The sequence below is a fragment of the Oncorhynchus mykiss genome, chromosome 6 (assembly GCF_057628025.1).
Source record: "Oncorhynchus mykiss isolate SJ-2025 chromosome 6, ASM5762802v1, whole genome shotgun sequence".
In the NCBI taxonomy this organism is placed as follows: domain Eukaryota; kingdom Metazoa; phylum Chordata; class Actinopteri; order Salmoniformes; family Salmonidae; genus Oncorhynchus; species Oncorhynchus mykiss.
Genome location: NC_143027.1, coordinates 41,023,289 through 41,050,581, shown reverse-complemented (window position 1 = coordinate 41,050,581; position 27,293 = coordinate 41,023,289). Strand labels below are relative to the sequence as shown.

At 41.9% G+C, this 27,293-nt stretch overlaps 2 protein-coding genes across 5 annotated transcripts in view; one reads left to right on the top strand and one right to left on the bottom strand.

Annotated features, from left to right (window-relative positions):
- fbxl17 (F-box and leucine rich repeat protein 17) overlaps positions 1 to 27,293 on the bottom strand; it is a 322,953-nt gene that overhangs the window by 185,118 nt on the left and 110,542 nt on the right. For all 4 annotated transcript variants that reach the window (XM_021606509.3, XM_090237947.1, XM_090237948.1 and 1 more), the window contains exon 8: positions 3,129 to 3,259. In XM_021606509.3, coding sequence (XP_021462184.2) covers positions 3,129 to 3,259 — 131 coding nt within the window. The remainder of the gene's footprint in view (positions 1 to 3,128; positions 3,260 to 27,293) is intronic.
- LOC149982854 (uncharacterized) lies at positions 4,108 to 5,793 on the top strand. Its single transcript, XM_090239224.1, has 2 exons — positions 4,108 to 4,176; positions 4,576 to 5,793. Exons 1-2 carry the CDS (start codon positions 4,108 to 4,110, stop codon positions 5,674 to 5,676), a joined length of 1,170 nt encoding a protein of 389 aa, XP_090095350.1. The 3' UTR covers positions 5,677 to 5,793.

The following is a 27,293-nucleotide window of genomic DNA, read 5'->3' as shown; positions in this document are numbered from 1 at the left end:
TAGCTCGGTCTACGTCATGGAAATGACAGGTGTTCCTAATGTTTTGTACACTACATAGTCATTGAACACCGGTCACTTAAATAATGTTCACATTCTGTTTGACCCGCTTCATACGTATAGGCTGTATTCTAGCCATGGCTCATCCTATATAACGACTGACGCACACACCTTTTCAATGCATATAACTGTCCACACATAGTGGCGTATAACGTAGGTACTATAGTGCGGAAAGCTGAGCTGTAGTCGATGAACAGCATTCTTCCATAGGTACTTCTCTAGTCCAGGTGGGATAGGGCGGTGTGCAGTGCAGTGGGAATTGCGTCGTCCGTAGATCTGTTTGGGCGGTGTGTGATTTGTAGTGGGGTCTAGGGTGCCGGTGGAGGAGGTATGGTCCTTAAATACTGCACCCTCTCGAAGCACTTCATGATGACAGAAGTGGGTCGCTTTCTTGAGTACGGGAACAATGGTGGACATCTTGAAGCAAGTGGGGACAATATGTCCGTAAACACTCCAGCCAGCTGGTCTGCGCATGTTCTGACGACGCGGCTTGGGATGCCGTCTGGGCCCGGCAGCCTTGCGATGGTTAACACGCTTAAATGACTAGCTTTCGTTGGCTACGTGAGTAAGTATGTAAGCATATAGGCTCCTCCCCGCCGTAGGCTCTCTCGCCCTCCCCAGACTCTCCCTCCCCAGTCTCGACTTCCCCAGTCTCGCCCTCCCCAGTCTCGCCCTCCCCAGTCTCGCCCTCCCCAGTCTCGCCCTTACACCGCAGCGTTACATTCTGACATGCTAAACTAGGCCTGTCCAGGAGAGGAACACACCCATGGATGTAATCTCATTGTCAAACAGACACCCCTAACACAATCTCTCCCACACCTCTCTGAGATATGTGACATTTCATAACAGTAAACCAGATTATCAATTTGATTTGCTCTCTGGGCCCTTGGGCACTCAGCAGCAGATCGAGCCCAGTAGGTTATACAGTACATCTGATATACAGCCTGATATAGAGTCATACAGCCTAGGATTTATACACCTTGCAACTGGGGAAATCAAGGTGGTAAACTCTCCCCTCTTGCCTTGCGTCTCTCATTTTCTCTCCCCTAACTCGCTCTGTCATCTCCCAGCCGTAGGCCCCAATAATCCTGTACACACCCCTCGCCCCCCAGCTCCACCAACACCAGTTAATGTCATTATAGGGCATAGGGCCGGTGTGTGTGTGTGTGTGTGTGTGTGTGTGTGTGTGTGTGTGTGTGTGTGTGTGTGTGTGTGTGTGTAAGGGGTGAAGAACGGTAACGTCTCGCGGCCCCCTCAGAGTAATCTGGCACACGTCATGTTTTTTTATTGGTGGAGTACACTAGAGTCCCATAACCCTCCAAGTCCAACCATATCGCCAGCAGATTCATCGATGTATAACCTGGTACGGAGCTGAGAAACCGAGGAGGCTGCAGCCGTTGTATCTCGGCTGCATAGTAAATACAATAGTGTGTTAACACTCCAAAAGCAGCCTGCTATACCTCAAGGCAGGTAGGCTGCTGCCTGGGACATACATCAATACATAAAGCAGATATAAATCAATATATTAAAAAAAGAAAGATAAATAAAACAAGAGAGGGTTTACTCAAGCCACCAAAGTCATGCCTCTAAAGGGTTGGTTTTTCCCTCTCTCTCTCTCTCTACAGTAACTCCCACTTCCTCCCAAAAGGAAAATCCTATTTCACCTTTTCCCTCCTCTGGGACGTGATCCATGAATCCAGCCAGCGGGTTATTTGAGTCTGTCAATCATTCCAGAGAATTGGAAGCGCCAATGAGGAAAAAGCTGCCAGAACCTTCTCTCCCCCCTTCTCTCTCCTTCCCCCATCTCTCTCTCTCCTTCCCCCCTATCTCTCTCTCTCCTTCCCCCCTCTCTCTCTCTCTGTCTCTCCTACCCCCGTGTCTCTCTCTCCTACCCACTCTCTTGCTCACCTTCCCCCCTGTCTCTCTCGCTCTCCTTCCCCCTCTCTCTCTCTCTCCTTCCCCCTCTCTCTCTCTCCTTCCCCCCTCTCTCTCTCTCCTTCCCCCTCTCTCTCTCTCCTTCTCCCTCTCTCTCTCTCCTTCCCACTCTCTCTCTCTCCTTCCCCCTCTCTCTCTCCTTCCCCCTCTCTCTCCTTCCTCCCTCTCTCTCTCTCTCTCCTTCCCCCCTCTCTCTCTCTCCATCCCCCTCTCTCTCTCCCCCTCTCTCTCTCCCCTTCCCCCTCGCTCTCCCACCCACCCCTGAGGGTGAGCAACGTTTGTAGTTCCATCACAGAAAATGTCAAACATGCCATGGAACAAAATCTATGTGCATGTGCGTGCACGCCTGGTCTAGAACTGGGAAAGAGCCAACTGGCTTGACTCAGTCCCACAACGCATCAAGCATGTGTCATAACAAAGAAATCCCATCCCATGTCAGAGTTGAGTTTCCAAGTCTTTTTTTACACCTCTTCTACTCTCCTCCAGCCTCTGAGACTTGACTATAGAAACTAGTGTAATAAATATCAATACCTGTAGCGCAAGAGAAGTAACATACGGTCCTTATGTGGATGCTAGCAAGCAGGCTAGCTAGTGCTAACTATCAACAGCCAATCCAGTAGGGGCTGGAAGCTATAGTGAGCTTCAGATCTGTCAATTGTGCCGTGATATCGCTGACAATTTGCATCAAGTTCAACTTTCCCCGTTTCTTTGGTCCCGCCCTGTTAGCGCTCCCTCGCCCAACGCTCACACTGCCCGATGGTGTCCCCCCCCCCCCACTTGACTTCTCTCCATTGAAAATGAATGGGTTCTGGTGTTTCATCGCCCCCTAACATGTTCAGCGGGTGCGTACTGCTAGAGGAAGCAATATCCAGCGATTGACAAATAGCCCCCTACACAGTAACACATCAGTGCAACACAGAAACGGTCATCAACACAGAACCAGAGTCCAAGAGATGAAAAGCTCACGACAGCAATTTCACACACCATCACATTCATAATATAGGAGTAAAGACGATATGCTGCCTTCACTACAGGAAAATAGCTATGATTCCAGGAACACACACACACACACACACACACAAACTCACAGAACATTAGTTTGAAATGTAGGTGTGTGTGTGTGTGTGTGTGTGTACCTGTCGTTGATGCTCCAGTTGAGACAGAGGTTGAGGGAGCTGAGGTTCCTACACTTCCGGACCACCTCCATCACGGTCTCGTTGTTGAGCTCGGAGATGTGCCGCAGGTCCAGGCTGCTCAGGTTACGCAGCTAGGTGAGAGGACAGAGATAGAGGTTCAGTAGAGACACACACACGCGTTCTGCCTAAATATACATAGCACTTCAATCAATCACCTGACCAAACCTGGGTGTACATATGACCTCAACCAATCAGCCCAACTCCCTCGTACCCCAGGACACTTGTACTGTGTATAGCCTCGTTGTTATTTTGTGGTAGTATTTCATTGTGATCTATTTCTTTCCTCCTGAACTGCATTCACGGTAAAAGTCTGCACTTACGTGACAAACAACATTTGATTGGCACCGCGAGTCCTTCAGCACAACAAAAGTTACGAGAGGATTACCAACTCAACAAGAAATAATAACACAGGTATATTTTCTCTGATACACACTCGGCAAGGAGGATGGGATAAGCCTACGCACACACACACACACACCAGGAAGGCAGGATGATAAGTATTATTAAAACATATACCATTTCTAAAACACACAACGGGGAAGCAGGGTGTAAAATGTCACAGTCATGGCTACACACAAAACAAGCTTCCAGTAGGTATTACGATTTGAGGTATCATTGCCTGCTCTGTGGGCTTCTCGTCAAGACAGACTGGAGGAGGAAGGAGAAGGGCAGGGCAGCCTGGAGAATCCCTGGATCTGCTTCTCACTTGACACACGCAGAAATAAAAAGGGTGTCTGGTTTTTATTTTTCAGAGGCCGTGCAGTCTGAAAAACATCCGACATGACCATGTGACCTGGTAAATCCATGATGCAATTAACCGTAGAGTCCACAGTGGCTTTACACACACGGGGTCGGCAGCACAGGGAGGAACCGTTGTCGCAGTCATAATTAGAATGCATAGAGCTTAGTGTTGGGTCACATGGACAGCTACAGAGGTGGACAAAAATGTTCTACTGAGCGAGCGAACCAAGCCCCCACCTCTTCCACTGTACATAGAACCCCTCCATAACGCCCCACACGCCTACAACGGATTACAAAGCAGCACAGCTCTGGGGTCCGTACACCCTCCTCCCCCCACATCATATTGTTCCTGGTCTTTCACACAATTTTTGCCTGCCCCAACAGGTAGATTACTAGGCAGTCCCTTTGCCTGCTGTCTACGCTATACCTAGGCCCTCCAACATATAGCTTCACAGTCAACCCCTACCCTAGGCCTGTACACCACCCACCCAGGACAGAAAACAACCCTACCAGCCTGGAAGATGAGAAATAGATGCTTCACTGTCTCCTCCTCCCTACAGAACAGACACCTCCTCCCCACTGATGGATCAAGGTGTGACACTTATCTGTTTGTAGCGATAGTCCCGTGAATAATCCTCCACTGTAGATCAGTAGAGAGAAAGAGAGAGGCAGAGACAGAGGGAGAGAGAGGGAGAGACAAAGGCAGAGACAGAGACAAAGGCAAAGACAAAGGCAGAGAGAGACAAAGGCAGAGGGAGAGGCGAGACAAGGGGCAGAGGGAGAGGCGAGACAAGGGGCAGAGACAAAGGCAGAGGGAGAGGCGAGACAAGGGGCAGAGACAAAGGCAAAGACAGAGGCGAGACAGAGACAAAGGCAAAGACAGAGACAGAGGCGAGACAGAGACAAAGACAAAGGCAGAGACAGAGGCAGAGACAGAGACAGAGGGAGAGACAAAGACAGAGACAGAAGGAGAGACAGAGGCAGAGACAAAGGCAGAGACAAAGACAAAGGCAGAGACAAAGGCAGAGACAAAGGGAGAGACAGAGGCAGAGACAAAGGCAGAGACAGAGACAAAGGCAGAGACAAGGGCAGAGACAGAGACAAAGGCAGAGACAAAGGCAGAGACAAAGGCAGAGACAAAGGGAGAGACAGAGGCAGAGACAAAGGCAGAGACAGAGACAAAGGCAGAGACAAGGGCAGAGACAGAGGCAGAGACAAAGGCAGAGACAAAGGCAGAGACAGAGACAAAGGCAGAGACAAAGGGAGAGACAGAGGCAGAGACAAAGGCAGAGACAGAGACAAAGGCAGAGACAAAGGGAGAGACAGAGGCAGAGAAAAAGGCAGAGACAAAGGCAGAGACAAAGGGAGAGACCGAGGCAGAGACAAAGGGAGAGACAGAGGCAGAGACAAAGGGAGAGACAAAGGCAGAGACAAAGGGAGAGACCGAGGCAGAGACAAAGGGAGAGACAGAGGCAGAGACAAAGGCAGAGACAAAGACAGAGACAGAGACAAAGGGAGAGACAGAGGCAGAGACAAAGGCAGAGACAAAGGCAGAGACAAAGGCAGAGACAAAGGCAGAGGGAGAGGCGAGACAAGGGGCAGAGACAGAGACAAAGGCAGAGACAAAGGAAGAGACAAAGGCAGAGGCGAGACAGAGACAAAGGCAGAGACAAAGGAAGAGACAAAGGCAGAAGGAGAGGCGAGACAGAGACAAAGGCAGAGGCGAGACAGAGACCCGGCAATATGATTCAGGATCAGACATGGGATCAGCCATAACGAGTAGGTTCCCCCTAAACACGCATACCAAAAGATATATAATATCTTTCGTTATGTATATGGTGTCCCAACAGCACATAATTTGAAGCATTCCATATGTAAAAATTAAACTCAATACAAAGTAATATTTTAGAAATATCAAGGCTCACCTGATAAATACATATCCTAAAGAGTTCCCCAGTGATCGACTTTGGATTGAAGGGTTAAATTATTCATAGAATGCTGGTGTGTGTGTGTGTGTGTGTGGGGGGGGGGGGGGGGGGGGGGGGGGGGGTGAGATATGGCTGCGTTGTTGGCAAAACAAAGAAAATGCAGAAATGCATGTAAGACAAACCTCTCACTCACGGTCTCGGTCTAACACCCTCTCTCTTGTGATGTCAAAAGTCAAAGGCTCACCTGCACGCTCTCACAGACACACACATCATGTTGTATGGCTATTTAATCTGGGGCCAACACTAAAGCTCAACTTCAAAAGTGGAATTCGGTCCTCAAATATGCTTATCTTTGCCAAAATATAATTTCTTGGCCAGCCAGTGGAAACCCAGCCATTGATGTGAATTATCCAACGAGAAACCAGGGCAACAAACCTTCAGTTCTGATTGGCCGATGTGCAGCTGGGTTGTATGCGAGTGAATTTGCATAGGTCTGCATAAATGAGGAGAGAAGCACAGTCACGGCTGAGACTCAAACTTTGTTAAACTCAACAAAAAAACACGACAGGGTAAAATTCTACATTTCGGAATGCGGATCGAAAAATATCCCTAAATCCCTCAAATAAAGAAATAAAATTTATGTCAAGAAAATAAAGGTCAAATTAGTGAAATCCATCACGTTGAAAGGATTGACAGTATTTGTTGTCTCACTGTTGATAGATTATAATGAATAGAGTTTTCGGTCTTTATGCATCAGGATAATGAATCACTTATAAGATCAGAGTTGATACTAATTCATTACACTGATCACAGAGAGCGAGAGAGAGAGAGAGAGAGAGAGAGAGAGAGAGTGTGTGTGTGTGTGTGTGTGTGTGTGTTCTGGCATGTTTTCCCTCATTGGCGCTGTTTTTTACCGTAGCAGTTTCACTCCTGTGAGTTGGCAGGAAGGGTTGTCTGATTATTCACAGTGTTAATAAAAACACTCAAACCTGTGAAACACAGCTGCTCTGGGCTCAGCCTACACACACACGCCAGATTTTCATCACTTTTGTATTAATCACATTGGGCAACCGAAGGTCCAGTGAACTATTGCCATGGAGAAAAAAAATGAGCTTTTCGGGTTCATGATTTTAATAATGGAAAAATTCGGTATTTTCTGTCCCAGTGTGTGAGATGATGAGCGGAGCTCGAGGTTAACACAGCATGGAAGTCTGTTCACTAATCAATACATTTACAGTAAGAAAAAAAAGGGAATAAATAAATGTTAGCAGGTAGCCTAGTAGTTAGGCCAGTAACCAAAAGGGGGTTGGTTTGAATACAAGAGCCGACAAGGTGAAAAACCTGTTGCTGTGCCCTTAAGCAAGGCACTTAACCCCAATTTGCTCCAGGTGCCGTACTATTATGGCTGAACCTGCAAAACACCACATTTCACTGCACCCATCTGATGTATGTGACAAAAATAATAATAATAATAATAATAATAATAATAATAATAAATATATATATATATATATATATATATATATATATATATATATATATATATATATATATATATATATATATATATATATATATATATATATATATATATACAGTACCAGTCAAAAGTTTGGACACACCTATTCATTCAAATGTTTTTATTTATTTTTTACTATTTTCTACATTGTAGAATTGTTAAACAAATATTTCAAATAGCCACCCTTTGCCTTGATGACAGCTTTCCACACTCTTCGCATTCTCTCAACCAGCTTCACTTGGAATGATTTTCCAACCGTCTTGAAGGAGTTCCCACATATGCTGAGCACTTGTTGGCTGCTTTTCCTTCACTCTGCGGTTCAACTCATCCCAAACTATCTCAATTGGGTTGAGGTAGGTTGATTGTGGAGACCAGGTCATCTGATGTAGCACTCCATCACTCTCCTTCTTGGTCAAATAGCCCTTACATATTGTAGCCTGGAGGTGTGTTGGGTCATTGTCCTGTTGAAAAACAAATGATAGTCCCACTAAGCGCAAACCAAATTGGATGGTGTATCGCTGCAGAATGCTGTGGTAGCCATGCAGGTTAAGTGTGCCTTGAATTCTAAATAAATCCCCAAGTGTCACCAGCAAAGCACCCCCACACCTCCTCCTCCATGCTTCACGGTGGGAACCACACATGCGGTGATCATCCGTTCACCTACTCTGCGTCTCACAAAGACACGGCGGTTGGAACCAAAAATCTCAAATTTGGACTCATCAGACCAAACAACAGATTTCCACCGGTTTAATGTCCATTGCTCGTGCTTCTTGGCCCAAACAAGTCTCTTCTTCTCATTGGTGTCATTTATTAGTGGTTTCACGCAGTCTCCTCTGAACAGTTGATGTTGAGATGTGTCTGTTACTTGAACTCTATGAAGCATTAATTTGGGCTGCAATTTCTGAGACTGGTAACTCTAATGAACTTATGCTATGCAGCAGAGGTAACTCTGGGTCTTCCTTTCCTGTGGCGGTCCTCATGAGAGCCAGTTTCAAAGTAGCGCTTGATGGTTTTTGCGACTGCACTTGAAGAAACTTTCAAAGTTCTTGACATTATCCGGATTGAACAACCTTCATGTCTTAAAGTAATAATGGACTTTCGTTTCGCTTTACTTATTTGAGCTGTTCTTGCCATAATATGGACTTGGTCTTTTACCAAATAGGGCTATCTTCTGTATACCACCCCTACCTTGTCACAACACAACTGATAGGCTCAAACATATGAAGGAGGAAATTATTTCCACAAATTAACTTTTAACAAGGCACACCTGTTAATGTAAATGCATTCCAGGTGACTACCTCATGAAGCTGGTTGAGAGAATGCAAAGAGTGTGTAAAGCTGTCATCAAGGAAAAAGGGTGGCTAATTTGAAGAATCTGAAATATTAAATATATTTTGATTTGTCTAAACACTTTTTTGATTTCTGCATGATTCCATGTGTCATTTAATTAGTATTTATTTAACCTTATTTTAACTTGACAAGTAAGTTAAGAACAAATTCTTATTTACAATGACGGCCTACCCCAGCTGACGCTGGACCAATTGTGCACCACCCTATGGGACTCCCAATCACTGCCAGTTGTGATACAGCCTGGAATCGAAGCAGGGTCCGTAGTGACGCCTCTAGCACTGACATGTAGTGCCTTAGACCGCTGCGCCACTCAGAAGCCCCAAATGTTGATGTCTTCCCAATTATTCTACAATGTAGAAAATAGTCAAAATAAAGAAAAAACCTGGTGTCCAAACTTTTGACTGGTACTGTATATATATTATATATATATTTTTTTACTCAGTTCATTCAATCTTTTTTTATTTTATATATATATCTCTCTCTATATATATATATATATATAGAAAAAAAGATTGAATGAACTGAGTTAAACAAAAAAGTTATAGTATATATAGTACCAGTCAAAAGTTATATATAAAAAAAAAATATATATATATATATATATATATATATATATATATATATATATATATATATATATATATATAATATAAATTACATAGATACTATTTATTTCGAATAATTTTGGTGAGAATATTTTGGGGAATACACATGTCTGTGCAGACTCCTTGTGAAGCTAGTCATAACAAACCAAACAGTTACCACAGAGCATGGAGACTAGCAAACGCTAGAGCATCACATTATGAGGTTTAACGTGATATAAAAAGGATCCAACTACCCAGACTGAACCTCTGCATGGCCTGTCATAGGCTCCCAGGGAGACTTGGAATTTCATCATATGGTGAATTTCTAACCAGAATGAATAACTGATGTATCTAGCCTTTAATTCACAGTTCCGTTAGTCTCAATTATTATGTTACCATCTTTTTTTTTTTTTTAACTCTCCATTCCTTTACTGTAAGTCTGTATCATGTGGTAAGTTTCAGTTCAAATCTCTTTTCCATGTCTTTGTGGACCAGCTGGTGAGGTTGGCTCCCACCTACCTCCTCCATAATTAGACACGTCTCAAAAGCAGGAAATGAGAGCACAGGTCAGGGGTCAAATAGAAAATGTCACATTTTATGAAATAAAAATGTAAAAATGGTTCACCTTTAAACAAACCGGGGCGAGATTTTTCGGAAACTTTAGATTTGAGTTTGTGTATGTGTTGCCAGTGCACGGTGCCATGACCAACTATGTAGCGTCAGGTGCCAGACAGGAAGCTGGACCATAGTCGATACCACATGGAAAGGGAATGTCATGGTTAGAATACTGGACCTTGGACTATGAGGTCATTGATTCTAGTCCAAGACCTGTGTGACCGGCCCAGTCTACTCCTGGCATAGACACATAACCAGCTTACAGGCTACAAGATCAAAGGTGGTTAGGACTGACAGAGCTGGCATGGCTAGCAATCATCACAAAGACTGTGTATAACTTATGCTGAATGTTGTGGCCAAGCCACACTTTCTAAGAGGAGTAACTAAACAGGTTTGTTGGTAAGAGAAAAGTCAATCTGGCAACTATGGAATCAAGGAGCACACAGCCATGACCAGCATGGGCAGAGCAACAGTTGTCCTTATAGCAAGAGTTGTCTTAAAGAGTTGACCAAGGGCAAAGCAATGCTAGGTGTAGTGTTTCCCGTCTCGCACGCTCTCTGTCCAGAGGTGTTGTATGGTGAGAGGACGGGACACCTTCTGTTTGTTTACCAAGGTGAGAGAGAGGACGAGTGAAGGGGCACGGTGGAGGTGTGAGTGAGAGGTGTCGCTGGTCCACATTCAAAAACACCAGCACATCAGATGAGAGAGACACACAATATCGCACAGGTCATTCCACACCAGTCAGCTTTCTGGGTCAAATGCCTAACAACAAGGATATAATAATACTGAATAATGATATGAATTTGTTCTCCATTTCTCTCTCCCTCCCTCGCTCTTCTTATCCGTTTCAGTCAGGAGAGCAGAGAGCTGTGGAGGGATATCCCTCTGGCATCAAGCCAAATCTCTCCCGCGCTTGCACTTGTCTCGCTCATTCTCTCTCTCAGCTGTTGGTGTATACGTTTGTATGTGATGTGCGTGCGTAGTGTGATGAGTGTGTGGACGGGTTGGGATGTATGTGGTCATTCAGATTAGTGGGTTGGAGAGTAAATGACCCTCTATTGGTCCAGCCCTCTCACTGCCCTCCTCCTACCACTGGCCACAGGCTGTTATCTACACCAGCACACACAGGATTAGAGAGACAGAGGAGGGGAGCGAGATAGAGAGTTATTTGATCTGTTTTGTTTTGTTAATCTTTTTACTGAAAATAATTTAGGTTTGTTTAGAATGAGTTATTTCGATATCAGTTGCTGGAATATCCAGGGTCTCTATTCTTCAGCATGTGTGTGTTTCATTGGAAATAAGAATTTGTTTTTAACTTACTTGCCTAGTTAAATAAAGGTTAAACAAATTCTTCAGCATTTGGCCTGAAGAGTAGAGACCAATGATTTATATATACACGCCATATAACTCACAGGGAGCACTGTGTTGAATCCACCGTCCCTCCATGTTGGCACTCCCAAGATTTTGGAAGCTATAGAAACGCATTTATTAAATGTCTACATTCGTTTTTGCTACATCTGTTCTATTACAGACACCTTATTGCATTCTTCCAAATGACGTGATCTAAACATACAAATATATACATTTTTTAATCCTTAAAGTATAATTCTTTGAAATCACCAATGTTACTGTCCCCACTACAATTTTGTAAAAAAAAAATTAAATACATGTAATTTTGTCTTTGACCATTTAATTGAATACTGTAGAATTCCACTCATTACAATGGAGAACTACTCCTACTGGGGAGTGCTAATATGGCTGACCAGTGGCTTCAAAGCCCCTCAAAAAATATATATTTAAACTTTATTTAACAAGGCAAGTCAGTTAAGAACAAATTCTTATTTGAAATGACGGCCTACCAAAAGGCCACCTGCGGGGGCGTGGGCTGGGATTCATTGAACAAAAATAAAAAATATAGGACAAAACATACATCATGACAAGAGACAATTCAACAATATATAAAGAGAGACCTAAGACAACATAGCATGGCCGCAACACATGACAACACAGCATGGTAGCAACACATGACAACACAGCATGGTAGCAACACATGACAACACAGCGTGGTAGCAACACAACATGGCAGCAGGACAACATGGTAGCGGCGCAAAACAGGGTACAAACATTATTGTGCACAGACAACAGCACAAACAACACTACATCACGCAAAGCAGCCAATGGCTAATATATAGCATCAGCAATACAGGGTTTATATACTTCAGTGGTAGAGACCCTGATTTTATTGTTATCAATAATAAGAGAGACATATAATTGCCAGAAACATGGCGTAGAGCCGATGTAGCTACCCACTGTCCATGTAATTACGGAGAGCTCATTGTACAATCACAAACACAAATGTAAAATATTAGACTGGGTAGAGAGAAAATCAGAAATTCCTAAAATTGGGAAACGATCACATTTAGTTGAAAATAAAAATCCCTCACAGAGACATGTATTTCTCTGTGCCATATATGTACTGCCCTCAGAGTCTACTTACTATTCAGATGACATATTCTCTGACCTCCACTTAAGAGATGCCATTTTCAAACCCAAGATAATATGCCGGTATGTGGTGACTTTAACTCTTCCCGGTTCAAAAAGCACACAGGGCGACAGCTTTATAATCAAATCAAATGTATTTGTCACATACACGTGGTTAGCAGATGTTAATGTGAGTGTAGCGAATTGACCACAATTGATTTAATCACTTGAATATGACACCCCCAGAAATAATTATGACACCACCAACAGCAAAAACTTTGCTGCAGCTCGGCTGAAGCCTGGGTCTGTACATTGTCAATGGTAGGGTACGAGGTGACTCTTTGGGACAAGGGTGTCAAACTCAAATCAGTGCATGGGCCATATTGAAAAAAAATTATAATAATTTGCGGGCCAGACATTCTATTATGTTTGTTAAAAAAAATATATATATTAAAACATTCATGCATACAACCTCGACCCAAACTGGCCATTGTTTATTAGAAAAAAATGTCCCTTTATAAAGTCCACTTATGTACATAGGATGTTGTATATGGCATTTTAACATATTAAAACAAAAGAGGAAATAATATTGGTCCAGCCTTAGCTGCTATGCTTTCAGATGTGCATAATATAATGCAACCCTAATCAAAAAGTATTTCACTCGAAATGACAAAAAAAAACGCAGCTAGGTTGAAGTAACATTTCAAAGTAAAAAATGTTTTCAATTTGCATGGATCACCTATCCGGTTGAATGCAGCATTACTGTATTTTGTATTCCAAAACAATTGTCGGCCTAGCTGAGTAGCCAGCTAAGGCTACTGCTCAAATGTTGTAGAGCTCCACTTGTTTTAAGCCCTACCTGTTAAGTAATTTTTATTTATTTTTTAAAGTGGATAAATTTAAAAAAAATTATAATAATAATAATAATAATAAATGAGATTGTATTTGTATTTATTATGGATCCCCATTAGCAGCAGCTACTCTCCTGCAGTCCAGGAAAATTAAGGCAGTTGATACTATTTAAAAAAGGGCACCCAGGCCCCTACTCCAATACTACATTATATACAGTACAATGTTCTCTAGTTGCGCTGTGATTGGCTCAGTGTTCTGTCACTCATGCAAGCAGTCATCATCATGAATCAAGTTGACAATCTACTGGCAAATCCTTTTCAATCTTGTCATTATGACGAGAAATTATAGATAAAACGTATTGGTGCTCATTGGGCATTGGACATAAACATCATACAACAAGTTAGAAATCACAAATACAACAATGAGTGGTTTGGGGAGGAATCAGTGGCTAACTGCAAGCGTTGCAAAGCAATCACTAGCTTGCTATTCAGTGGAGTGAGTGTGTGGTCCAACTCTGGGTTTAAGGGTCTCTTTTCCAAGCTTAAAAAGGATGAATATTCAACAAGATAGGCCAGAAAAGGTTGAATAGATTGGCCATGCTGTCATGTCAATCCATCATGATTTCTGTCATGTTCAAAACAATTGGAAACTCATAACTGGAAAATCTCAGACTTCAGTGAGTTCAAGACAACTGGGAAAATACGTTTTGAATGGTCATCCAACTCGAAATTCCAAGTCGGAAATGTGGGCCTCTTTCTAGAGCTCTGAACTGAAGATCACTGATGTCATGGTTCGACCTTATTTTATTCCGTTTCCAGTTGTCTTGAAAGCACCATAAATCCAGAGAATGCCAGACTGATGACAAAGTTTGATGACAAAATTTGCCCACGAAGGACCGCCACACCACCTTCCTGTTCAAATGAGCGCAACAAGGTGAGGCCAAAAATGTATTGTATGCTGCTGAATAAAATATGTATAATAATTTTGATGCTGTACATTTCAAAAGTGCTGAACAAATAGTTATATTGACTACGTCCATCCTAGCTCGCTCATTTGTCTTAATAGAAATTACGGATTGCCTCTTACCCACTCGTTGTCCCCTCATGCCATAGTTTGCACATCTCAATTGTCAGTAGAAACCACATTTGTCAGCCAACCAAGTCAGCTATATTGTATTTAAAGTCAGTAAATGAGCTGAACCACTGCGCCACCTGGCTAAGGATTCACTCCATGGTGCTGAAAAGAAAGCTCTGCTGTTGGGACAGCTTTATGTAGGCCCTAACAGTTTGTGGGCACCATTTGTCACCGTTATAGTGCAATTAATGTATTGTTTAGTGTTGTATAGTGGCTTTTCTGGCATGGATTCCCCCCAATATTTGGGGGCAGTTTGCCCCACCACGATTTACATGCTTAAATCGCCACTGGTCACAAGTCGGATTTGGCATGTTTTGACACATGTGCTTTAGGAAGACATACCTATTGCTCATCTCTTGATAAGTAGCACAATTGATTATATGGGTTCACAGAGACTGACCATTTATTTATCTTTTAGTACATTCACATTTAAACCCCTTACCATAGCTGCAAAACGTAGGGGTGCTGAAGGTGTAAAAATATATATAAAAAATTAATAATCTTCACAAAAATAGTGCACTGGGCCTTTACTAGTCATCTATTAGCAGACCGATATAGCAATCTGTAGCGCGGGCAAACCGCACTAGACAAAAAAAATATGAATTGCGCCCCCAAACTACTTCCCGCAGCTATGCCCCTGACCCCTCAGTCTGACCACAGTCAAATCACTGTGTTCCTCAAGAGGACTGAGAATTTCAATAAAAAATATACAAAACCCAGCAAGCTGTACAACATTCCTATATCATTAACTGTAGATGGGACAAAAACAGCACAGATGAATTCCAAAAAGCAATCAAAAGTCAAGAAATTCTACCACTATTGGAAACCCCCCCCAAAAAGTATCATACCCTTACTGTATTGAAGGATTACATTTGAAAACAAGTATATATATATTTAAAAGAACAGCAACAAAAAAAACAGGTACATTTTTAAGGATTGCTGGTTTGACAAAGAATGCAAAATTCTGAAGACAGATTTAAGGAAATTATCAAATCAAAAACATAGATATCCAACAACTAAATTTTACACCTTAAACACTTAAACATTTGTGACCCGTTTAACAAAGCTAGGCGTATGTCGTACGTCACTAATTCACAGGAAAGGTATTTGAATGTCTTTTTTTAATCCAAATGCACTTTTTGCAGGTTGCTGGATCGAATCCCCGAGCTGACAAGGTAAAAATGTGTCGTACTGCCCCTGAGCAAGGCAGTTAACCCACTGTTCTCTGGGCGCTAAAGACCTCTCTGACTCAGAGGGGTTGGGTTAAATGCGGAAGACAAATTTCAGTTGAAGGTATTCAGTTGTACAACTGACTAGGCATCCCACACCCCCTTTCCCCTATCGACAGATCAGTTAGAAAAAGTGGTGAGGGGCTACTTTCTGCACACGCCATGGTCAGTGTGAACCGGTGTGACTTGACACAACGCTGGCCAAACAAGATGTAGCTACAAACAAAACGGACTGCAGCGAAGCGTTCGTCCATGTACGTTCAGATATTAAATGTTTCTAAATTTTCATTGCAAGTTAAAGCGTACTGTTAGCTAGCTAGTCAACATTGAACCTAGATGGTTAGCTTTAGCTACCTACAGATTCATACTACAGCTATGACAATCAGTTTGTATTGGTAGCAGTACGAGTTGGGATTATGCCAGCTCATTGTTTAGCCAGCTAGCTAAACATGATTACATGACCCATCAAGTTAGCCAGATACAGTGGGGCAAAAAGTATTTAGTCAGCCACCTATTGTGCAAGTTCTCCCACTTAAAAAGATGAGAGAGGCCTATAATTTTCATCCTCGGTACACTTCAACTATGACAGACAAAATGAAAAAAACTAATCACATTGTAGGATTTTTAATGAATTTATTTGCAAATGATGGTGGAAAATAAGTATTTGGTCAATAACAAAAATGTATCTCAATACTTTGTTATATACCCTTTGTTGGCAATGACAACAAAGGGTATAATTTTGTCTGTCATAGTTGAAGTGTACCTATTATGAAAATTACGGGCCTCTCTCATATTTTTAAGTGGGAGAACTTGCACAATTGTTGGCTGACTAAATACTTTTTTGCCCCACTGTATGTCTGGGGGTGATTGCTGCCATCTATTGTACTTCATGAACATGTGTGCATGTCTAGACAATAGTGACTAGGGTTGCACATTTTGGGGAATATTCAGAGGTGGAAACTTTCAGTGGGAATAAAAGGGAATATATGGTTATTAACGGGAATATATGCAAATTAATATTAATACCATTTAAATGTAGATGTTTTTTGAATTGGATATATTTAGCATATCATTTGGAGACAGAAATAGAAACCTTTCAACTTATCATAAGTAGACATAATTGCAAATGATTAAATCCTTCCAATAGAAATAAAAAAACAATTTAGTTATGAATTGAGCATTAATTAAATGAGTTGACTCTTCACATGGGATGATTTCACTGAACAACAGAAGGGAATATTGAATGATCCCCAATGATCCACCGCATCTCCCAAAAAACGTTTTCAACATAAAATGATAGTCTAGAAACTAAAGCTTTGGTTGTCTTCCTCTCAGGCTTCCATGTCTTCTCCCTGGACCTCCTCAATGTCCACCTCTTGAACATCAGACTCTGAAGCCTCATCTTCACTGTTACTTTCCAACCTTGTTGAGGATGGCTCATTGTCAGGCTCAAAAAGCCTCAAATTTGCCCGGATGGCCACCAATTTTTCAACCCTTGTATTGGTCAGCCTGTTGCTTGCTTTGATGTGTGTGTTCCCAAACAAGGACCAGTTGCGCTCTGAGGCGGCTGATGTTGGTGGGATTTGGAGGATGATGGAGGCAACAGAAGAAAGAACCTCAGACTCACAAAGTTCCTTCCATCAGGTGGCTGATGAGATATGTTGGCACGACTGCCATATTGCATCTCCATCCCAAAGCCCTTGCTTGGAAGTACTTTGCCAGACTGCCAAGAACATTGCCCTCATCCAGGCCATGGTGGCAAGACACGGTAGTTATGACACCATATACCTTGTTCATCTCTGCAACAGACAGGATGCTCTTGCCAGCATACACACAACATGTACGCAGCGGCGTGTATGGTTTTCAGGCAGAAGTCTTCATGCTTTTTGATACATTTCAGAACTGCAGTTTCTCAGATTTCTTCTCTTACATTTGCAAGCAGAGTCTGAACATCAGACAGGATGGCATTGTCTCCCTCAATCTGTGCAATGGCTACTGCTATAGGTTTCAGGAGTTTCAGGCTGCTTACCACTCTCTCTCAAAATAGATCATTCAGGAGGATCCTCTTGATGGGGCTGTCCATATCGGCAGATTGTGATTGCCATTCCTAGGAGAGACGTCTTCCCCTTCAGGAGACTGCCAAACATGGTGACACCACCACCCCAACGGGTGTTGCTGGGCAACTTCAACATGGTGCTCTTATTCTTCTCACTTTGATTGGTGAGGTAGATTGCTGCTATATCATGATGACCCTTCACATACCTAACCATTTCCTTGGCTCTCTTGTAGTGTATCCATTGTTTTCAGTGCCATGATGTCCTTGAGGAGCAGATTCAATGCATTAGTAGCACAGCCAATGGGTGTGATGTGAGGGTAGGACTCCTCCACTTTAGACCAAGCAGCTTTCAATTACTGAAGCTGGAGTCATATCTCCCTCACTAACTTTAAGCATCAGCTGTCAGAGCAGATTACCGATCATTGCACCTGTACACAGCCCATCTGTAAATAGCCCACCCAACTACCTCATACCCATATTGTTATTTATTTGTTGCTACTTTGCACCCCAGTATCTCTACTTGCACATTCATCTTCTGCTCATTTATCACTCCAGTGTTAAATTGCTAAATTGTAATTATTTCGCCACTATGGCCTATTAATGGCCTTACCTCAATAATCTTACTACATTTGCACACACTGTATATAGACTTTTCTATTGTGTTGTTGACTGCATGTTTGTTTATTCCATGTGTAACTCTGTTGTTTTTGTCACACTGCTTTGCTTTATCTTGGCCAGTTCACAGAAGTAAATGAGAAATTGTTCTCAACTGGCGTACCTGGTTAAATAAAGGTGAAATAAAAAATAAATAAATGTTTGCAGCATTGTCTCTCACCAATGCAAATACCTTCTGTGGTTCAAGGTCATTGATGACTGCCTTCAGCTCATCTGCAATGTAGAGACCGGTGTGTCTGTTGTCCCTTCTGTCTGTGCTCTTGTAGAATACTGGTTGAGGGGTAGAGATGATGTAGTTAATTATTCCATGTCCATGACCATTCAACCACCCATCAGAGATGATTGCAATACAGTCTGCTTTCTCTACGATTTTCTTGACTTTCATTTGAACTCTGTTGAACTCTGCATACAGCAAATGAGTAGTTAAAGCATGTCTGGTTGGAGGGCTGTTTGCTGGGCGAAGAACATTCAGAATTCTCTTCAATACACATTGCCTGTGAGCATCAGAGGTGAACCAGTTGCATACACAGCTCGAGCAAGACATTCATCAGCATTTATCTGACTACGTTCCTCCATTGAGTCAAAAAAACTTCTGATTCCAGGAGGACTATGAGCTGTTGCTATCGATAAGATGTCTGATTAATCATTTTCACCTCGAATAGAAGTAGAGGGACTTTTGTCAGAGGTTGCTTGTTGTGAGCGCTAAGGGAACTTTATGCACTTGGCCAGATGGTTCTGCACCTTTGTTGCATTCTTCGTGTATGATTTGGCACAGTATTTGCAAATGTACACAGCTTTTCCTTCTACATTAAGCTTCAGTGAAATGTCTCCACACATCAGATAGTGCCCGTTGCATTTTCCTGTTAAGGTTAGGGAAAAAATGAGTAAAAAAACCCAAATACAACTCCTTTGTAAGATAAATGTTTTAAAATGAAACATGTATGGAAACAGGTGAATTAACACTCCTCAGTTAGCAGGCTCAAGCAAGCTAAAACCCACATGGTAGCAAAAACTAACTAGCAGAAATTGTTAACGTTAGAAATGATTTAAACACTTTTTGCTGTAGGCTACTATTTACTAGTTGACAAAAAAGAATGTATGTCATAAAGTATATTCACCCCACCCAGTATTGTAATCAAAACTTACCAGAAAGCATGTAGTCCTAGGCTCAGACAGTGTAGTAGTGTGGGCTCAATAGCATCTCATTAGTGTGCAAGATCTTGAGAATCAACTGTACATGTGATGGAAGAGTGCACTGCACATGATGGAAGAATGCACTGTGCATGCAAAGGGTTGCAATTCCATTGAATTGGGGATAGTTTCATTAAAATATGCCACAAGACCTAGAATTGCCTTATGTGTATCCCACAAAAAAGGTTCACTGTTATAAGCTAACTGTTTTAATTAATTTAAACAAAATTCCCGGGCTTAACTTCCCATGGAAAATTTCTGACCCTTTGCAACCTTAATAGTGACCCATCCACTAAGCTAGATGTGGCTGGGGGTGGTGATGGGCTATGAAAAGCCAACTGACATTTACTCCTGAGGTGCTGACCTGTTGGACCCTCGACAACCACTGTGATTATTATTATTTGACCCTGCTGGTCATCTATGAACATTTTGGCCATGTTCTGTTATAATCTCCACCCGGCACGGCCAGAAGAGGACTGGCCACCCCTCATAGCCTGGTTCCTCTCTAGGTTTCTTCCTAGGTTTTTCCCTTTCTAGGGAGTTTTTCCTAGCCACCGTGCTTCTACACCTGCATTGCCTGCTGTTTGGGGTTTTAGGCTGGGTTTCTGTACAGCACTTTGTGACATCAGCTGATATAAGAAGGGCTTTATAAATACATTTTATTATGGCATTTCTTTCACATGGCCCATCAATTTATACAAGTGTGTAAGCGTCCTCTAATAATTATTTAAAGCATAAAATATTTTTATCTGTATAATTTCTGTTCTTGATATTGCTACTATGCTTAGTAACCATTTCACTGTACCGTTTACACCTTCTGTATCCTGTGCATGTGACAAAGAAACATTATTATTATTATATTATATTTGATATAGTGTGTTTACCAGAAACGGTTATGTGAAGTACAACATAACCTGCACTAAAGTCAGATTTGATCCATTAGAAAAAAACACAATTTCAAATCCTTCAACATAGTACCACATTCCAGGTGGTGGGTCACATTTGTGAGCACCCATGGGGTGTAAGGATGGGACAGGCCCGCTTTTGTCCCCATCTGGTGGCTAACTGACTTGTTACAAGGTGTGGCAGCTCTCCACAGAGACTTAATTGACTGCAGCTGCACACCTGGCCGCAATTAGGGCTGCAGCAGCACATAGGCTATGCAGTGGCATTCACACAGGAGAGCGAAACATGCTGAAGCTCTGGCGCAATCGTTGGACCAGAACCCCAATATGATTAAGGTTTGAAGCTCTCTTTGCTCTGGGGTAAAATACTATCTTCCCCAGTATTTATGGCCAGTGTTTGACTTGGAGCATTTGCTATGTTTAAGAAATGAATTGCCTTGTCTAACTACCACGTATGTAACACACTCCACCTATGGAGTTGTTACACATAAGAAAACCATCAGTATAAAAAGATTGAACATACCCGAAAACAACTGTACCTAATTGAGGAGTCCATAAATGTAAATTCTTTCTTGGACCATTGGAAATCACTCAACAAACAAAAAATATAATAATTGGAGACACAAAATGGAGATAGAGTATGGATTAATCCATTTTAAAACCGTATTTACAACCTCACCAAGGCATAAGACAAATTGCAGAAATATGAATTTTTCATAAAAAATTCACTAGATTTCCACATCACTGAACAGGAATTGAGGGGGAAAAAATACTGTGCTAACAATGGCATATTAAACAAGATAATTAAACACAGTTCTGAAAAATTCCAATTGGCCATCTTAAAATGATTCAATTTAAGTGTAGGCTATATCCTTGAGACTTGAAATGGACACATAACCCCTTTAAGAGTGGAGATACATTTTTACCCCAAAGCTCAAGTCTTTCTTGTGAAGATCAAAAGCGAAATAGGTCTATAAGATCCGCATTCTGTAGGGTTTTTCACTTCCTTGTGGATAACAGTAATTAATGGGGGTAGCATTATATGATGATATATGTGTCTATCAAGATAGATTTCAAAGGTTTTACTGAAATCAGTCATTTGAAATACATTAATTAGGCCCTAATCTATGGCTTTCACATGACTGGAAATCTAAAAGAATTCCCGAGGCTGGAAAATACAAAAGGCAGTTGAAACAACGGCAAGTCGCCTTTCTACAAAAAAAACACATTTATCTGGTATAGAACACCGGAAACTTTGTAGATCATGGGCTAACCAAGTTATTTTCCTTGCCATCAGTCAGGTAGGTGTGGGGTGGCCATTCTAATACAGAGGATGGTTCAATTTTCTCAACTTCAAGATACTGAAGAAATATGTATTTTGATTAATGGGGGGACAGATGCCTCCTTACTTCATGTTTATGCACCCACTGATAATAACCTACAGTTCGTTAAAAAAATATATTTAATTTCATTCTGAATAAGGCACCTGGGGGTGCTTATAATCGGAGGTGATTTTTAATTGTGTGATAAATCTAGACAAGCTTCCTGCAACCAACGTTCTCTCCAAAATGAGTAAAGCACTTAAGAATAGCTGCGTTAAGGCATCCTACTTTTTATTCTAACCCACACAACCCCTTTTTTTTTTTCAAAGAGTAACTAAGTGCGACATACTACCCATCACTGTCCTACCATGAGACCATGAGTCTCCAATAAGAAATAATAGAATGTCTAAAAGATGGCGTTTAACACTGGATTACTGAATGATATAGAATTTAAGGTATTTGTTGAATCAGAGACAAAGCAACAGCTTGAAATCAAAGCTTTGCCTGACATGTTGCCTGTTACTCTCTGGGAGTGTGCCAAAGTGTACCTGAGAGGGCGTATAATTGACTTTGCGTCTGTAAAAAAATAAAAAGAAGAAGAGGAAAATAAGTGAGGCCTATAGTCACGCTTGAAAATAAAAAATGTGAATTACAGTGGCAGCATAAGCAGCAGCAATCCCAGATCATCTTAAAGGAGATGGAAGTGGCAAGAGTGGAACTTAAAAAGCTGTTTTCTGGAAAATGATGTAATCTAAGAAATATTACGAAAGTGGAAATGGCTGCATCTACTATAAAGAAAATAAAACCTACCAGTAATGATACTTTTCTAACAAAACCCAGCCATATTTGTGATGCATTTGCAGACTTGTGTAAAATACGTTGTAAAAAAAAAAAACACTGATAAGTGCAAAAATGTGGAGGAGATTAAGGGCTTCCTTCAGAGCGTTAAATTGCCTACTATTTCAGAGGAAGAAGAAAGAAATGGACACACCGATCACAGAAATTGAAATTAAGCAAGTGATGATAAATCAAAACACTGAGTCCTTTGCAAATGAATTCTACAAGAAATTTGCTGAAAGTCTCTCCTATACTATTACACTGAACAAAAATGTATACGCAACATGTAAAGAGTTGGTCCCATGTTTCATGAGCGGATCTCCCTCAAAATGTCAGTACAAATTTGTTTACATCCCTTTTAGTGAAAATGTCTCCTTTGCCAAGATAATCCATCCTGACAGGTGTGGCATTTCAAGAAGCTGATTAAACAGTATGATCATTACACAGGTGCACCGTGTGCTGGGGACAATAAAAGGCCACTAAAATGTGCATTTTTGTCACAACACAATGCCACGGATGTCTCAAGTTGAGGGAGCGTGCAATTGGCATGCTGACTGCATGAATGTCCACCAGAGTTGTTGCCAGATAATTGAATGTTCATTTCTATACCATAAGCTGCCTCCAAACCGTTTTATAGAATTTGGCAGTACGTCCAACCAGCCTCAGAACCGAAGACCGCGTGTATGGTGTCGTGTGGGCGAGCAATTTGCTGATGTCAACGTTGTGAACAGAGTGCCCCATGGTGTAGGTGAGGTTATGGGCAGGCATAAGCTACGGACAGCGAACACAATTGCATTTTATCAATGGCAATTTGAATGCACAGAGTGTGGCAAGATCCTGAGGCCCATTGTCATGCCATTCATCAGCCACCATCACCTCATGCTTCAGCATGATAATGCATAGCCCCATGTCGCAAGGATCTGTACACAATTCCTGGAAGCTGAAAATGTCCCAGTTCTTTCATAGCCTGTATACTCACCAGACATGTCACACATTGAGCATGTTTGGGATGCTCTGGATCGACGTGTATGACGGTCGCACAGCAATTGAAGAGGAGTGGGACAACATTCCACAGGCCACAATCAACAGCCTGATCAACTCTATGCGAAAGAGACGTGCCGCATTGCATGAGGCAAATGGTGGTCACACCACATACAGACTGGTTTTCCGATCCACGCCCCTACATTTTTTTTAAGGTATCTGTGACCAACAGATGCATATCTGAATTCCCAGTCATGTGAAAGCCATAGATTAGGGCCTAATTAATGCATTTCAAATGACTGATTTCCTTATATGAACTGTAACTCAGTAAAATCTTTGAAATCTATCTTGATAGACGCATATATCATCATATAATGCTACCCCCATTAATTACTGTTATCCACAAGGAAGTGAAAAACCCTACAGAATGCGGATCTTATAGACCTATTTCGCTGCTGAATTGTGACTACTGCAGACTACTGCAACAAGCATACCGTCACAGACTGAAGCGATTTGTCAGCACGATCATACATCCGGACCAAACAGGGTTCATAACGGGGAGGTACTCAGGAAATAATATCCACAGGCTTCTCAACACCATGGCACACTCCCGGAGAGTAGGAGAGGAAGCTGTGGTCCTCTCTCTGGATGCAGAAAAGGCCTTTGACCGGGTTTCCTGCGAGTTTCTAGCCCAGACGTTGATCAAGTTCAGTTTTGGGCCAATGTTTCTAAGTTGGATACAGGGATACAAACTGGTGAGGGTCCAAAAACGTGCCTTTTTTTTTTGCACTGAAACATGCAAAAAAAAATCCCTGCTAGGGGGAAATGCAGGTTAACTAATTAAGCAACAAAGAATATGATCAGTCTCTGTGTGAAAAATAAAACGTGGTTAATGTGAACCTAACTCGCAGCTGAAAAATGTAAAGAAAGCAATCCAATGCTATTTGTTACCTAGACTTTACTGCAAATGAGAAAGAACAATACACTAATATTGCAGGTAGCCATGACAGCCTTTATAATAGAACGCTTGTGACCACACACACATCTAAATATTGCACTTGGGAAAAAAACATCTTCAGGTAGAAATAGAATGAAACAAACAGGCATTCTATTTTTTCTCTATTATAGTGCCCACTATAGACATCGATCAAGTGCACAAGTCTACATGTGGGCGAAAAATAACGTTCACTGAATAAAAATAATGTAATAATCTCCCCCACACTCACACACGTGTTACTGTCAAGTTCAACACAACAAAAGCAATATCTTTGGGCTACACTGCACATTATTAGATTGTACACTTTCTGCCTGTGGACATCTGTTCTATAATGTGCCAGCAGAGCATGTTGGCATAATTGACCTCTTTCAGGCAGAGTACACCTGGCATACCCCTTTTTATCCACTGTATTGAAAAAGGGAGAAAGAGGGGAAAGTGTGTGGTGTTCGTTTCACCTCTATGGTGGCATTCAGTTTAAACCAGGCCCAGCTCCACTTCATCCCTGAATGCACTTGTTTTAACAAGCAACGCCTCATTTTCACCTAATTCTCTCATTCAGAAAATGAACCACATACTGTAGAGGGAAAACATTAGTGCACAGATAACTAGTTATTGTTAGCTAACGAACAAACTAACATTTCACACAGATTGCCAGGGTCCAGTAAGCAGCTAACGCATTATAACTTGAGGAACGGCAAGGAGTCGTAGCGAATTGGTTAGATTACTAACGTTAGCTCATCTGACGTTGTAATGTTATCGGTCTGACTTTATTAGCCAGCCAATTTTCACCCCATAAACTCAATTTGATAAATTAAATTGGCAAATGCCCATGATTTCTCTGGCTAGCTAACAGATCATTTGAACCAGCTAGCAAGATACTTAACAATGCGAACGATACTTGGTCCACCACACTTTCTCCCTCACCTCAAACTTTCTAAATGCCAGTTGTTTTTCGGTTACAGCTCATGAGGTACGCTTCATCCCCTTCCCACCCCTGACTCCGTGGTCAGGCTTCTCACCTACCTATCGTTATCGTTCAGGGGACGCGCTGCTGTAAATGAAATGACAAACTGCCTTTCCACTCTCCCGCGCTGATGCTGTAAAACTAGCAAATTGGTTGTCTCCTCTCTCTTCAGTCGCGTGCTGCATTATGTTGTTATGTGAACGATTGGCTGAGCCTTGGATACAGCCAGTATTGCTAATACGCATATCACTCATTCGCATACAGCCAGTAGTCATCCAAACTTTTCTTATCGGATCTACACAAATCACGTAGGTCACCTATTTTGGATTCAAAACGGCAAATTTCCCCGAAAGATGACTAGTTTGCATCCCTGTGGATAAGAATACTTTATTCAAATCCAAAAGCCTCAGTTCATGCAAACAGTGCTATATCCAATTATTTTATTCTGGAGAGAGGGACAATACAAGGTTACGGATTGAGCCCCCTACTGTTTGATAACTGTATTGAACCTTTAGTCCAAATGATAAGGGATGAAGAGGATATTAAAAAAGGTATTAAGATTGGTGGAGAGGAGCATAAGATTTCCCTATATGCAGATGACATTCTCCCCTATTTATCTTAGCCACAGGCATCCATCCCATGTAGATTATTAAATAGTTTGGTCATTACTCAGGGTACAAAGTAAATGTTGACAAAGAGGCCATGAAAATAGGAGGCGACATTTCACAGCAAGCAATGGCCTTGCTGTCATTTAAAATGGCCAAATTGTAGTAGAAGATATTTATGAATTACCATACCTGCTCGTCTAGACCATTTGTATGAAGCAAATTACACAAAAATGTATTGTATCAATAGAATTAGAGCAGATATGGACAGATGGAACATTCTGCCCCTCTATCTAGTAGGGAGTAAAATCAGTCCAAATTAACATCCTGGCAAGATTACTACAGTATACCCATTTCAGATGCTACCTATCCCTATAACTACCTCTATTACCACTGGGCAGCTCAACTTAAACCATTGACTACCTGGCTTGTTGATGACAGTGGGTCTCAATGGCTCAACATTGAGAAGTCCTTGTGTACTTCAATACCCCGGCAGCTCTTCCATTTTCCAAATCCAATATCAGAGAACATGAGCTAAGCACCTGGTCTCAGTTCAAAATTAAGATTTGGAGAGTGGTTCAGAAAATATCCATACACCCGTCAGTCTCAAAACATTGTACCATCTCTGACTCAGGTTATAAAAGGGTGATCTGGATTTAACCTGTCTTTCATACACCAACTTTTCCATGGAGACACAAAGTCATTCCAGCAGCATACAGGGTGAGTTTGGCCTACCTAGTAGGGTTGGGCGGTATCCCGAGTTTCATTTCGTCATACCGTCCTCCTCTCACCCCGGTATTTAGGGTATTACCAGTTTAGTACACCAGGGGCCGCAAAAAAAAACTCAACCCATTAGGCTTCTATTACCAGAATAGTGAATTTGCATGGAGGCTGCTAGCTAAATATGCTAACGAGCGCAAACAAAAATAAACTAATTGCAAAGACAGGCAATCTAGCTGAAGTTATACATATATAGGTAGGCGCTACCAAATGCCATTTTTGGTGAGTTTGGACATCTACAAGCGAATATGAACGAGAGACATTGTGCAAATGAACAACGTTTTGATGCACACAGTACTGGCTCTCCAGCAGCATGTGTCTGTGCGGAGTCTGGAGTTGCTAAGGCAACAGGCCTGTCT

What these genes read in the sequence shown, in the direction of transcription:
- LOC149982854 (XM_090239224.1), top strand. Translation starts at nt 4,108, where the DNA reads ATGGACAGCTACAGAGGTGGACAAAAATGTTCTACTGAGCGAGCGAAC. An exon ending in AAGCCCCCACCTCTTCCACT is followed by an intron (nt 4,177 to 4,575) that starts GTACATAGAACC and finishes CCTCCACTGTAG; the next exon opens with ATCAGTAGAGAGAAAGAGAG.